A 14350-nucleotide genomic window follows, 5' to 3' on the forward strand; every position below is an offset into this window, starting at 1 on the left:
CCTTTCCTTCCTGCAAGCAGTTATCTTTACTTGTTAAAAAAAAAATGGGGCTTTTTAAGAAACTTCTGACAAAAGTAATTTTAGAAATCCTGCAGAAGGAGTATTAAAAGGCTCCTTTGATTATATATAATACAAACCTCAGAGAATCAGTGTTGAGTGTTCTTTGAACTGAATAATGAACCTAACCGACCAGAAAATGTCTCCAGTTAAAGCGCTGAGGTCACACAGTAAAAACCCTTATCAGAGTAAGTGGGTGTGAAGCTATGTTTATCACCTGCCCTGTATAATCCTTGCGAATAATAATTTCTAGTTATTAAATGCCTACTACAAGCAAGGCAGAATGCCATGCACTTAACATACATTCTAACATTTTTTCCAACCTTTTCTTATGCTAGGTTTGTCCCCATTTTACACATTTATAAATCGAGACTCATAAGGTTAAGTAGTTTCTTGAAGTCGTTCAGCTGATAAAGTGTGGCAGGGTGGGTTCCAAGCTCATGTCTATTTCACTGCAAAGCCCATGCCTAGAACTAAAATGGGCTGAAACAGATCTGGCCCTGGCCCTTTCCAGAGGACATAGAGAGGTTTGTTCTTTATTAAGATTTTTTAATCTATGTATTTGTCAGAGAAACAGCACAAGGCAGGGGAAGCTGCAGGCAGAGAAGCAGCCTCCCCACTGAGCAAGGGGCTGATGGAGGACTTGATGACAACCTGAGCCACATTAACCCATAGCTTGAACCTCAAAGAGCTTCAAAATAATTGTTTTAAAATAACTTAAAATAACCGAGCTAGTGCTTTTGGCTTAATTGCAGGAGCTAAGAGCGTGGTGCCGAAAGAACAGCCGGTGTTGGGTGCCAGACTCACCTGGGTTCTGATTACATGCCCGCCACTAACTGGCTACGTGACTCGAGCCTTTCTGAGTCTAAATAACATAATCGCCTTGTAAAAACGCCAAAAAGATTCAGACTCAGAATCTGGCACCAAGCCTTGGTTTAACGGAAGGGTTAGCATTTCCGTGCTTTTGCAACCTCCTGCATGCTCTGTGCAAGGCAAGGCTGGTAATTTAGGGGCGAGTTAAAAGGAGACCTCAAGACGAAAGCAAAGACTGTCGTTTCCGAGACGGAAATGTTTTCCAAAGCTGGTTCTGTTTCTTCTCCCTTACCTCCTGATTTTCTCCATTTAAAGAAACGGGGAAGGAGGGGAGTGGAAATTTAAAAATTGGAATGGAACAAATCAACACCATGGGAGTTCTTCTGAAATGGATATTACAATTTAATTATCTCCATATGTGTGCTGCATCACACGCTGGAGCTTTTGATGTGATTGGATTGATTTTAATTTACCTGCCTGCACCTGGGAGCCCCACCGTACCCCCTGCCCCCCGCTCCGCGGCTCCTTGCAATTATGCCAAGAGCACTAGCTCGGTTATTTTAAAATAGTTAATTTTAAAACAATTATTTTAAAGCTCTTTGAGGTTCAAGCTATGGGTTAATGTGGCTCAGGTTGTGGATCAAGTCCTCCATCAGCCCCTTGCTCAGTGGGGAGGCTGCTTCTCTGCCTGCAGCTTCCCCTGCCTGCAGCTTCCGGGTTGCCTTTTAGAGGTCTCGGTTTTCACCCTGGCCAAAACCCTGGCCTTGGCCATCGGAGCTCCGCTTGTTCTCAGGCGCTCGGCCGGGTCCCAAGCGCCGAAAACGCGGAGCCTCTGCGCTCGCGGGGCGACGGGGAAGGACCACGCCTGGCAGTAGAGGGCGCCAGTGCCCGCTTTCGGCTGCGTCGCGTCCGCGGGGAGGATGTCCTACAGGGGGCGCCCGACAGTCGGACGCACAGCGGGGAAAGAATCAGCCCCGCACACCCCCAGCCCGGTCCGCGTGATTAGAGTGCCTTGGCCCGGCCCATCCTTTGTGATCAGTATATAAGTGCGGACGCTGGAACCCAATTCTGTTTGGGGCGGTTGCATCGTCCGCGCGAGTGTAGTGGCCCCGCCTCCCAGGTGAGCCGCGGGAGGCTGACTTCTGGAGGACGTTGTGGGGAGGACGTTGGCCAGTCGGCTTTCCCCAGGTTGGGTCGGAGTGGCTGAAGTTTGGATCAGTATCTCGAATTGTTTCTTATTTTTTAAATTCTAGATTTGGCGTTGTACACTGAAGTCATGAACTTTTTCCAAATCCTGAGGAAAAAGAAGGAAGTAAGTTTTTAAGACCATTGAAAATTCTTGACTTAAATTCTTTTTAAAGATAAGGTGCAGATTTTGAAGAAAAGTATTAAATGATATTTAGCTATTTGTGTTAAATTTCACGTGTTTCACACTGAAACATCGGAATATTTATCCTTCACCTGTTCTCTGTTAGCTTATTCCTTTGATGCTGATCATGACCACAGCAGCGGGTGGAGCTTCGTCTTTTGCTGTATATTCCCTTCTAAAACCTGAAGTGATGTAAGTAGGCATTTATAAAAACCTTTGTAGCACTGTTAGGTTGACCTTAGTAATGCATGGTTTCAGTTTCCTAGCTTTACCTCTAGGATAAGAATGTCAAACTTGGGACTAGAAAGCTTTCTGATAACCAGGAGACTGTTAAATTATGATGCGGATAAAATTAGTTTGTTCCTTTCATCCATTGGCCCTCTTCCACTTGTGCAGTGAAGTAAAGTTGGATTTTTTTAACTTGTGAAATTTAAAGTTACTAAATGGTCTTTTGGGTTATTTATCATCAAACTTAAATCATTATTTTAATGAAATTTTAAAATCACAGTTTATTAGATCTTTCCTAATGTGGTAGAGTATCCTAATATGGTAGAGCATATAGATTGAGTTGTCTACAGTGAACCCAATCTCAGCTCTGTGTAAGAAGATCAGATACCACGGGACCTGGAATACGAGGAAGAGAAAAATTTGAAACTGATCTTGACCCAGAGCAGGACTGAAAAGGGGATAAATAAAGCCAGGTCCTGGCAGAGGGGACTTGGACGGTGCAGTTAGTTCACCACTTAGAGTTCAACCCCAGCCCTTCTGCCTGTCTCAGAAACCAGAGCAAGAATATTGTGGGGGTTTTTTTGTTTGTTTTTTTTTAATTGCTCTTAGCCTGACATTTCAAACCCTGACTGCTGCTCTTCAGCTTATGGGAAGGAACATCCTCCCATCCCGCCCAACAAAGGGAACACAGAGTTTCAACCCTCAGAGGAACTAGTCCTCAACATTTGAGCCAAATCCTGAGGCTCCCTTACTCAACCTTCCATCAGTTTAAGCGAACTAACTGATTAATGCCTGTTTATCAGTCTGGATCTGTTCTATGATGTCCCAGCATGTTTACAGACCCAGTGTCAGAGTTGGTTTAAATTCACTTAAATTTAGGGATGCCTGGGTGGCTCAGCTGGTTAAGGGCCTTCCTTCAGCTTAGGTCATGGGATTGAGTAGGGCGTCTGGCTCCTTGCTCAGCAGGGAGCCTGCTTCTCGCTCTGCCTGCTCAGCCTCCTGCTGCCCCTGCTTGTGTGCTCGCTCGCTCTCCCTCTCCTCTCCTCTTCTCTCTGCCAAATAAAATCTTTTAAAAAACAAAAAATAAATAAAAATGTATAAATTCACTTACTTTAGTATTTAATCAGCTTCCTTTTATTTTTAGCATTGATCGGAAAAGAAATCCAGAACCTTGGGAAACTGTGGACCCTACTGTACCTAGAAAGGTATTGCTGTATTATAAAGTGGTTTACGGGATGCCTGGGTGGCTCAGTTGGTTAACTGTCTGACTTTTGATTTCACTCAGGTCATGATCTCAGGGTCATGGGATCAAGCCCCCATGTTGGGCTCTGCACTCAAAACGAAGTTCGCTTTAGGTTCTTCTGCCCCTTGCCCCTCCTCCAGCTTGTGCTGTGAGATAAATTTTTTTTAAGGTGATTTATATTTAGCCTGAGCTTTAACACCCTTGTCAAAATGGATTTAATACCTTTTCACATTTATAGTGCCGTTTAGTGTAGTAGTAAGGGGAGTGCTGTGGAGTTGTAGAGATCTAGTTCAAGCTCTTGTTCCATTATTCACAGGTGATTTTGGACAACCTGGCCTTTCTGAGGCTCTAAGAATCTCTAAAGTGGGCTCAATAATAGAGTTGTACCTCAGAGTTAAGAGGATTAAAGAATGTAAAATACATAAAAACCTTTAGCATAGTGGCTGGCCCAGAGTACCTACTCAAATGTTAACTTTAATCATCATTGTAGTATTTTTATCTCATGGTATCATTTACCTAAAGTTAGTGTAAGGTCTGTTGGGAAAAATAACAGGAGCTCTGGGAAACAAGAGTGGCCTTTTCTTCAAGCAAAATCAACTAATAGGCACTGATTCTTTGAAGACTAGCAAAAGTTTTGTAACATTTTAAATATTTTGGAAGTAAAGACTGAGTCTGTTGGAACTAACACTACTTAATGTCAGTCAGGAAATTTTTTTTTTTTTAAACAGAACTCTGAAATAGCAGAGTTTGACCTAATGAAAGACATTTAGAATCTTCAAAACTACCTGCATCTCTAAGCAAAATAAGTCAGAGCAAGACAACTACCGTATGATTTCACTCATATGGAATTTAAGAAACAAATGAGCAAAGGGGGGAAAAAAGAGGCAAACCAAGAAACGAACTCTTAACTGTAGAGAACAAACTAGGGGTTACCAGAGGGAGCTGGGGGAAGTAGGTGATGGGGATTAAGGAGTGAACTTGCCATGAGTGCTGAGTAATGCATAGAGTTGTTGAATCATGAGCTTCTAGTAATGTAGAGAATTGTTGTATGCCTGAAACTAAGATAACATTGTATGTTAATGATACTGGAATTCAATTTAAAATTAAAAAAACAAAACAAAACAGCAAAACAAAAAAACCTGGATCCTGCAGCATTAGAAAACATGTAAGGGTAAATGAGAACCACTGAATTCGAGCTTTTTGGAAGTCAAGGACTGTCCACAGCTCTGCCCCTTTTCCCTTATTGCTTAACTCAGATCATTTGTACCTCTGTTGCGTATAGTGAGGAAGTTTGGTTAAGAGCCTGCTATGTGCCACGCCCCTGTGCTGGAGCATTCTGCGGCTGCTCACCGGGGGTAGACAAACTTTTTGAACTTAAAAGAGTTCACATAAAGCCATGGGGAACTTAAAAACCTAGAACCTGTTACATGAAAGTGGGAAAATATATACGACGTATCTTTCTGATCCATGATACTTGGGAACCCACAAGTTCTTTAGGGCCCACATTACTGTTTTGTGCATGTCTTTAGAGATGGTTCTTTTTTATACCTATTACGGTGATGATTTTTCCAAAGGGAGTGTGGAGAACCCCAAAAAAGGGACATGAGGATGAAGGACAGATCCTTTAAAAAAAAAAAAAAAAAAATTGCCTTTTTTTTTTTTTTTTCTTTCAAGCTTCTAACCATCAACCAGGAGTGGAAACCCATTGAAGAACTGCAGAAAGTCAGAAAAGCCACCAAATGACCAGCTTTTGCTTCTTTCTTCCAAAAAATACTCTATGAATCTAGTGGAAACATTGCTGCACAAACTAGATTATGGATACCAGTGTGCGGAAATGCTTCTGCTACATTTTTAGGGCTTGACTACATTTCTGGACTCTGGATGGGATTTATAAAAGTAGTGTAGCAATAGCCACATAGTTCAAAAATAAGTTTGTGTTTATTTTCTCATAAATTTAATTTGCATATTGGGAATTTTGTTTATGATGCCTGAATATTATCTTAAAAGTGTGTAAAGATTTATAACCTAAATTGTCTATAATAAAATACTACTTGTGTGATATTTTTTAAAGATACATATTTAAATGAAGGAGAAAGTCCTTTTATGGGAGAAAAACACATTTAGCAGCATAGAGCTTCATTTTTAAATTAATACATAGTGCAGGGCACCTGGGTAGCTTAGTGGGTTAAACCTCTGCCTTGGCTCTGCCATGGCTCAGGTCATGATCGCAAGATCTTGGGATCAAGGCCCGCATTGGGCGCTCTGCTCAGCAGGGAGCCTGCTTCCCCCTCTCTCTCTGCCTGCCTCTCTGCTTACTTGTGATTTCTCTCTCTGTCAAATAAAATCTTTTAAAAAAAATACACAGTGCAAATTTTGTGTAAATGGTTTTGACAAGTGTACTCATTCACCAGAAATTACATTATTGAGCCACTGCTGTTAGCTGTACACCATTCTTGTGCAGGTGAGATAAAGCAATGAACAAAACCAAATTTAGGAAGAAGATGAATAAAAAATGGTGAGCACAATGAAGAAAATGAAGATACGGGAATGAGGCTGCCATGACAATTGGTCTTGGAAGGAAGCACTGGGATTACAATGGTGAGTAGGAATGTGGGGCATGCCCAGATGGGCCCTGCAGGTACCAAAGCTAACACAGGTACCCTGCAAGGGTTGGAAGGGTGCGTAATGGGGAGCTTTGGCCATACTTTGCAGGATGGGGACACTTCACTCTGGCCAATGGTGACCTGAAGACTGAAAGGGCAACCAAACCCAGCATGCCCTTGGGCTCCCCCCTTGACTGTTCTTAAAAATGGGACTGAGTAGGTATTACTTTCCATTACAGTTTTTTTTTTTTAAGATTTTTTTTATTTGACAACGATCACAAGTAGGCAGAGAGGCAGGCAGAGAGCCCGATGTGGGACTTGATCCCACGACCCTGAGATCATGACCTGAGCCAAAAGCAACGGCTCAACCCACTGAGCCACCCAAGGTGCCCCTCCATTACCTTTTTAAAAAAATCGAAATATAACTTACATACTAGAGTATTCATTGATGTACAGTGCACATTTCATTGGTTTTTAGTATATTCACACAACAGTTTTATAACCATCTCCATCTGACTCCAGAATATTTCCATCCCCCCATGTACCCATTGGCAGTCATTCTCCCATCCTGACCCCTGGGGTCAGGCTCTCAGCCCCAGTCAGTCACTAATAAACTTAGTCTTAATGAATTTTCCATTCTGGACATTCCATATAAATATGTTATATAACCTTTGTGTGTGCTCCTTTGATGCTTTCAAGATTCATCCATGTGCCACATAAGCATATTTTATATAGTTTTCCACTGTAGGGATACACCAAATTTTGCTTACCCATCATTTGATGGACATTTGGACTGTTTACACTTCGGCTGTTACATGAATAATAGCACTGTGACCGCCATGTCCCAAGTTTTTGTGGAACCACACATTTTCATTTCTTTGGGGCATATATCTAAATTCAACTCTTAGAGAAAGGTGTTAAATGCCAGATGCCTTTTAAAAACTGGTCTGAATGTAGCAGAAATTTAAGAGAAGGGCTATCCTCTTCCCTCCTGGAAATAACTAGCTCTTGCCAGACTTGAATCCCTCAGACTATTCCAACCTTAGTGATTCCTTAATCACCTCAAGTCTTCCCATATGAAAAGCTCCAGTAGTTGATGTCAAGATAGTACATGGACCAGTGAGAAAGCACAGTTTTCATTTGCTTAGGTTTATAAAGTGTATGCTGCCATTTAGGGAAATAAACAGTCTTGTGAAGTTTGGCGAACTAAGAGAGTGAACTCGAGTGTTTTGTGAGGGGTAGCTGTACCTTGCAACCTTAAAAACACAAAACTTAATTATGGAAATGTAGTGGTTTTAAGGGGTGAACATGACAATGGAAGGTACCAGGCAGTGGGTTTGGGCAGGAGAAAACCCAAGAGCAGTATTAATACTTAAATTTCAAAAGACTTACAGATTTTATTTTTGGTTGTATTCTTAGCATTTGCCCCAAATGTGTTTTGAGAACTTGCAGATATGCAGAGAAGTTGGCAAATTAGTACAAAGAATACTCCTACTTTTTATTGAAAATTTTACTGCATTTGCTCTATCTCTATATTATTTTGCTCCTTTTAAAATGAACTCTTTGAGGGGCACCTGGGTGACTCAAGTTGGTTCAAGTGTCCCACTCTGGCTCGGATCATGAGATCGAGCCCTGTGTCAGTCTCCATGCTGGGCATGGAGCTTGCTTGAGATTCTCTTGCTCCCTCTCCTTCTCTGCCCCCTATATCAGCCCTCATGTGCACATGCTCGCTTGCTTGCTTGTTCTCGCTCAAAAATAAATACAAATAAATGAGCTCCTTAAAAATACGTATAGACCTCATAAATTTTTTTATGCCTAGGGAAAGGACATGGTAGCCAATTGTAATATCATTCCTAAAAAGATTAACATTAATTCAATAATATCACCTGCCATACAACCATTTCCATTCTCTCTAATATTAATGTCCTTTATAGCTGTAGTTCTATGTCCAGAATCCAATCCAAGATTCCCTTGTATTTGGTTGTTAGGTTGCTGTACTGAATACTTGACAAATAAGTGGTCATCAACATGACTCGGAAGGAGCTTGTGTAGAACTGCTATCCCAATGGAGTTCGAGCTGGATAAGAGTGTCTTCCGTGTGGCCTTTGAATTTTTAAAATCTGAGATCTCATAAATTAATATTTAAGAAATTTGTACCATTATAGAGCACTTACCGTGTGGTAGGCATTGTGCTGGGTTCAAGAATCTGACGTAGGAAAGGCAGAATGCACAGATGAACATCTCAGAGCAATACAGGGATGATAAAGCTAGAAGAGAGATAAGCACAAGGTATAAAAACAAAGAAGGTGGATTCTTGAATAACCAATAATTGGAAATCAGTTCAAATGAGGTAGAAGTACATACTTGCCAGGGCATAGAGGGCTAAAATAGCATATCTTCTGGAAACTTTTTGTTTAATACATGGAATTTAGGGGAACCTGGGTGGCTCAGTTGGGCGCCTGCCTTTGACTCAGGTCATGATCCCGGCGTCCTGGGATGGAGTCTGCATCAGGCTCCCTGCTCAACGGGGAGCCTACTACTCCCTCTCCCCCTGCGTGTGCTCCCTCCCTCCCTCTCTCAAAATCTTAAAAAAAAAAAAAACCATGGGGGTGCCTGGGTGGCTCAGTGGGTTAAAGTCTCTGCCTTCAGCTCAGGTTATGATCCCAGGGTCCTGGGATAGAGTCCCGCATCGGGCTCCCTGCTCAGCAGGGAGCCTGCTTCCTCATCTCTCTCTGCCTGCCTCTTTGCCTATTTGTGATCTCCATCTTTCAAATAAAATTTTTTTAAAAAATGAAATTTAATGTTGGAGTGTAGATTGGAATATTGAAATGTAGATCTGACCACGTATTTGTCAAGTACTTAGTAGGGCCTCTTACGCTGTTAGCTTGCAGGTACAAAGGAAGCAGAAAAGGGTTTAAGTTATGGCAGAAGGGAATCTGGTTTCCTGTTGGCTACAGCAAATAGGGTAGGACATGGACACTGGCAGGGACTTTTTGTTTGGAGGCCAGAGCCCAGCTGCTGTGGGGGTGGTCCAGGGAACAGGTAGTGAGGGTCATAACTAACCAAAGCAACGGCAGAGGGAATAGAGAAAAGGAGGATGTATTTGAGAGCCATCGATGGGAAGACCTCAAGGATTATTGAATGTATAGATGGAGGACGTCCAAAATGACTCTCCGGTTTCTCACCTGGGTAGGTGGGTGGGTGGTGGTGCCACGGTGAATATAGGAGAAAAAAGTGGAATGTTCCAGGGAGGGGTAGATAAGGAAGAAAATGAGATAGACTTTGGAATTGTTGGGTTTGAAAGTCCTGTGAGCTATCTAGGTAGATTACTTCTGCAGAACTGCAAGGGGGTGTGAGCTGGAGTGAGCCCAGGGGCGGGTGAGACCGAGGGCGTGGATGAGGCAGCCTACAGAGGGCAGAGGGCATTGAGGTGAGATGAAGACCATGCAGAAAGGAACATCCTCAGGAAGCGGGGGGCGGGAGGGTGCAGAAGGGGAGGATCTGGTCCCTGATGGGGACTGAGAGAAACGGTGAGGGGAGGAGACCCGGGAGATGCATCCTGGAGTCCAGAGAGGTAGGAGTGCTCTTCTGGGTCAGATCTTTATAGTTTGCAATTAAACTAAGGCCCAGAGTCCTTTCAGCTTTATGACCTTCAGACTTAAGCAAACATCTGTAATTCTCTCTCATGTGAAAAGAAGAAGTGAAGAAATTTTTCTGAATAAAGTTGAAATCATATTCCATACACTAAAAACCGGTGCGAGGTCTAATGAAATACTCATTCATCATTTTCTCCTCCTTGAGAAGATTGTCTCATAGTTTAGTTGAGACTTTCTGGCAGAAAGAGAAATTACAGGCTCTGAGATCAGACTGCTTGGCCACTTATTGTTGCTTTGGACAAGCCTCAGATTCCTCAACTATAAAGCTGGGTCAATTTGTACCTGCTTAGGTTGATTGTGAAAATCACAAGAAACAGTAAGGTACCCAGCTGGGTGTGGACAGCACTAGTTGTTCAAAATGTGTCCCCCCCCCCTTTTTTTAAATTATTTTCTCTGTAAAGTAGAAGGGTCTTAATGTATTTAAAATTATATCCTTGGGGCACCTGGGTGGCTCAGTTGGTTAAGCGTCTGCCTTTAGCTCAGGTCATGATCCCAGGGTCCTAGGGTGGAGCCCCACATTGAGTCCCTGCTGAGCAGGGAGCCTGCTTTTCCCTCTGTCACTGCCCCTGCTTGTGCTCTCTCTCTGTCAGATAAATAAAAATCTTTTAAAAAAATAAGTAATAAAATTATATTCTTCCATTAGTGGGAACGTTGCCTGTTTGAAATTCACACATCCCTACCTCTAGTTACTGGTCCACTTTGAGTGTACAACGCCCCAATTCTAAACCTTTGTGAGAGCACAAACACACCCATAGATAAATACATCTCACCCCAGCTCTCTCCTACACAAATACCTAGCTAGAGATAAAAACCCCTACATATATGCCCACATAGATGACCTCACATCCAGAAAACACATAAGAGCAAAAATATTTATATAAAGACACATCCTTAGAGACAAATGTGTGTATTTTAGTTATCATTATATTCACACAAGTACATTACATATATTTTCCCACTCAGAAGTGACGATATGTGGTTTGAATAACAAGGCAGGTGAAGCTGAGTGCATGTACCCAGGAGAGCTATGAAAATCAAATTCGATTTTCTGGTCATCGGCCCTTGTATTGTCTTTTTTTCCCCATGCTTAGAAAGTTGCCTCAGGTGATTATGCCATTTTTCTCTAGAAACTAAAGCTTTTGTGTTTCGTTTTGTGGATGTTTTATTCCATCATTTGCCCATGTGCATACTACTACACTTTAAAGTAAAAATTAGAATAAAATTAAGGAAAACTCTGAATTTTAAAACTCTTGCAGACATGCTAAAACCTACTTTCTCATTAACTTGGCATGACTTATAATACATATATAATGAAGTGCTGCTTATGTGGGGAGTGGGCATGCTGTTTAAAAATTAAACTTGGGGGCACCTGGGTGGCTTAGTGGGTTAAGCTGCTGCCTTCAGCTCAGGTCATGATCTCAGTCAGGGTCCTGGGATCAAGTCCCGTATCGGGCTCTCTGCTCAGCGGGGAGCCTGCTTCCCTCTCTCTCTCTCTGCCTGCCTCTCCGTCTACTTGTGATTTCTCTCTGTCAAATAAATAAATAAAATCTTTTTAAAAAAATTAAACTTTGATTTTTTTGTATTTACATTAAGTAAATGTATGTGATTTTTCCTTTACATAGTTGCTTGTAATTGTGAGGTTGATACTAGTCCTTGGTGTCTGGTAAGGTTATATTGCCTCTGGCAAGTTAGCCTTATTTTATAATACCTTAGCTTATCTGAATTTTCCTTACAAACAAATGAGAAATGGATCTGTACCACAAGGCAAATGTGACCTGTTGTTTGCCTCTTGTTTGGAGACAAGTTCATTGAGTCAACCACTGAACATTTCTCAGATTTTAAGTGTTTCAGATTTTTTTGGAAGAGGCACCATTTACTTTTTTTTTTTTTTTAAGATTTTATTTGTCAGAAAGAGAGCGCAAGCCAGAGGGGAGCAGCAGGCAGAGGGAGAAGCAGGCTCCCCGCTGAGCAGGGAACCTGATGCAGGGCTGGATCCTAGGACCCCGGGATCAGGACCTGAGCTAATGGCAGAGGCTTAACCACTGAGCCACCTAGGTGTGCTGGCGCCATATACTTTTAGAATTATTTTTTAAACTAAGGTATAGTTTAGATATAATAAAATGAATAGGTCTTAATGGTTTGGTTAGAAGAGTTTTGTTAAGTATATATATATATATCCATGAAGTCATCATGCAAAACAAGCTATTGAACATTTCTATCACCCCAGAAAGTTCTCTTGTGGCACTTTTTATTTGTTTATTTGTGTGTATATATACATGTATGTATTATTTATTATTTTCTTTTCTATTTGTTTTTTATTAACAAGCAAAATAATAATCAAAAAACAACGCAAGGGGCGCCTGGGTGGCTCAGTGGGTTAAGCCGCTGCCTTCGGCTCAGGTCATGATCTCAGGGTCCTGGGATCGAGTCCCGCATCGGGCTCTCTGCTCGGCGGGGAGCCTGCTTCCTCCTCTCTCTCTCTTTCTCTGACTGCCTCTCTGCCTACTTGTGATCTCTCTCTGTCAAATAAATAAATAAAATCTTTAAAAAAAACAAAAAACAACGCAAGAACCACCTTAAAGTTGTTGGAACAGCAATGAGTCAAATTGATGCTGAAGTTTCTGGATGTACCAGGGTCCATGCTCTCTCATTGCAAGGCAAGGACCCAGGCATGTGACTGTACATTTAGGTGTACGTATCACCAAGACAAGTCTGAGAGATGGAAACCACTGGAGATCAGAAAGCAGGAAGAGTTTTTTCTCATCAGGAAATCGCAAAGCGCTCTGCCCTTGGCCCTTGTATCCTCTGTGGCTCCCATTGCAGCTGAGCTTGTGACAATCCCAAATCACTCCTTCCTCTCTATCAGCTTCTCACCATCTTCAAGACTTTCTGGAGATGATTCAAACGAAATCTTTGAGCTCTTTTCTTTAGTTTATCCAGGTTAACCATAATCTTGGCGTCAGATGACAGGCCTTTGGATAGAACTGAAGAAACACCAAATCTCGCTGCCTGAGCAACTTTCTTACTCTCCAAACTCATGGATACATGGACTCATTCAGCTCTCTTCTACCTTCTCTCCGCCTGTGCTATCTCAGAAGTAATTTTTACCACTTTCCTCTCTGCTGCCTCATCCGCAGTTTCCTCGGAGGGGTTCTCCCTCCTTGATAGGTTCTTCTTCCTCTGTTTTCCTCTCCAGTACATCTTCATTTGCCTCCTCTTCAAGATATGCCTGGAGCCTGTTGATGAGATCTTGTTTTATCCCCTTGGTCTCCAAACCATGAGCACGACATACCTGCTTTAGTTCAACAAGCTTCAGCTGACAGTGCTCCACCATCTCCACACCATCTTCTTACCCTTCCAGTCCACTCTCTTGTGGCACTTCTATTATTTTTTTTATTTTGATTTTTTTGTGGCACTTTTTATTTTTAAAAAGATTTTATTTATTTATTTGACAGAGAGTGATACACTGAGAGGAGGAACACAAGCTGGGGGAAAGGGAGAAGCAAGCACTCCGCCGAGCAGGGAGCCCAATGTGGAGCTCGGTCCCGGGACCCTGGGATCATGACCTGAGACGAAGGCAGATGCTTAACAACTGAGCCACCCAGGAGCCCTTGTGGCACTTTTTAAATTAAAAACCACCTAACTGAGGCATCTGGGTGGCTCAGTTGGTAGAGTATCTGACTCTTGATTTTGGCTTAGGTCATGATCTCAAGGTTATGGGATCAGACTCCGTGTTCAGCAGGGAGTTTGCTTGAGATTCTCTCTCTCCCTCTCCCTCTGCCCCTCCACTCACTTGCGTGCGTGCTCTCTCTCTCTCTCTATAAATATATATATATATATATATATACACATATAAAATATAAATATTTTAAAACCCTCCACCAAACTGTATACTTAAAAGGGGTGAATTTGACATGTGAATTATTGCCCCCTTCAAAAAAAAAAAAAATCTGCTCCACATTTACCTGTGATCTTTCCTCAAGAAATAAGGTTGACTTTTTTTTTTTTAACTACCCTATGAAGTAATCCCCTACCTTATATATTACATTTGATCTGCTTTTTTTCTGGAAACGGGAAATTGGAAGTTGCTGAAGATTGTAAGAAACCCGCTAACGAGATCCCTTGGACCAGGGCTTCTAGTTCAGTCTGTCGCTGCAGGGACAACAAAGAGGCTTCCCTGTGTGCAGAGACCTGGGAGCAGAGTCTGGATACTGGGTTTACCTAGTGTCTAATCGACACAAATATTACCCCCCACAGAGGAAGGGCTCAGGCCGGGTTCAAGAGTTACCATAGCAATGAGGCTCTGCCAGCAGTAAATCCTCTCCAGGGCAAGGCTGTCACCAAGTGAAACAGGAGAAGTTACAGTTGACTTCACAGCTGG

The 14350-nt window shown here is 42.2% G+C and overlaps 1 protein-coding gene and 1 pseudogene across 1 annotated transcript; one reads left to right on the top strand and one right to left on the bottom strand.

Moving 5' to 3' along the window:
• The first annotated feature begins 1751 nt into the window (after positions 1-1751).
• On the top strand, positions 1752-5771 carry CUNH15orf48 (chromosome unknown C15orf48 homolog). The gene is made up of 5 exons (XM_004751312.3): positions 1752-1990; positions 2124-2182; positions 2346-2431; positions 3612-3672; positions 5385-5771. Exons 2-5 carry the CDS (start codon positions 2147-2149, stop codon positions 5451-5453), a joined length of 252 nt encoding a protein of 83 aa, XP_004751369.1. The 5' UTR covers positions 1752-1990; positions 2124-2146; the 3' UTR covers positions 5454-5771.
• A 6896-nt stretch (positions 5772-12667) lies between these two features.
• LOC101676488 lies at positions 12668-13303 on the bottom strand (annotated as a pseudogene).
• Between the last annotated feature and the right edge of the window lie 1047 nt (positions 13304-14350).

The sequence above is a fragment of the Mustela putorius genome, unplaced genomic scaffold, assembly GCF_011764305.1.
Source record: "Mustela putorius furo isolate JIRA1106 unplaced genomic scaffold, ASM1176430v1.1 tig00003898_pilon_pilon_pilon, whole genome shotgun sequence".
Lineage (NCBI taxonomy): Eukaryota > Metazoa > Chordata > Mammalia > Carnivora > Mustelidae > Mustela > Mustela putorius.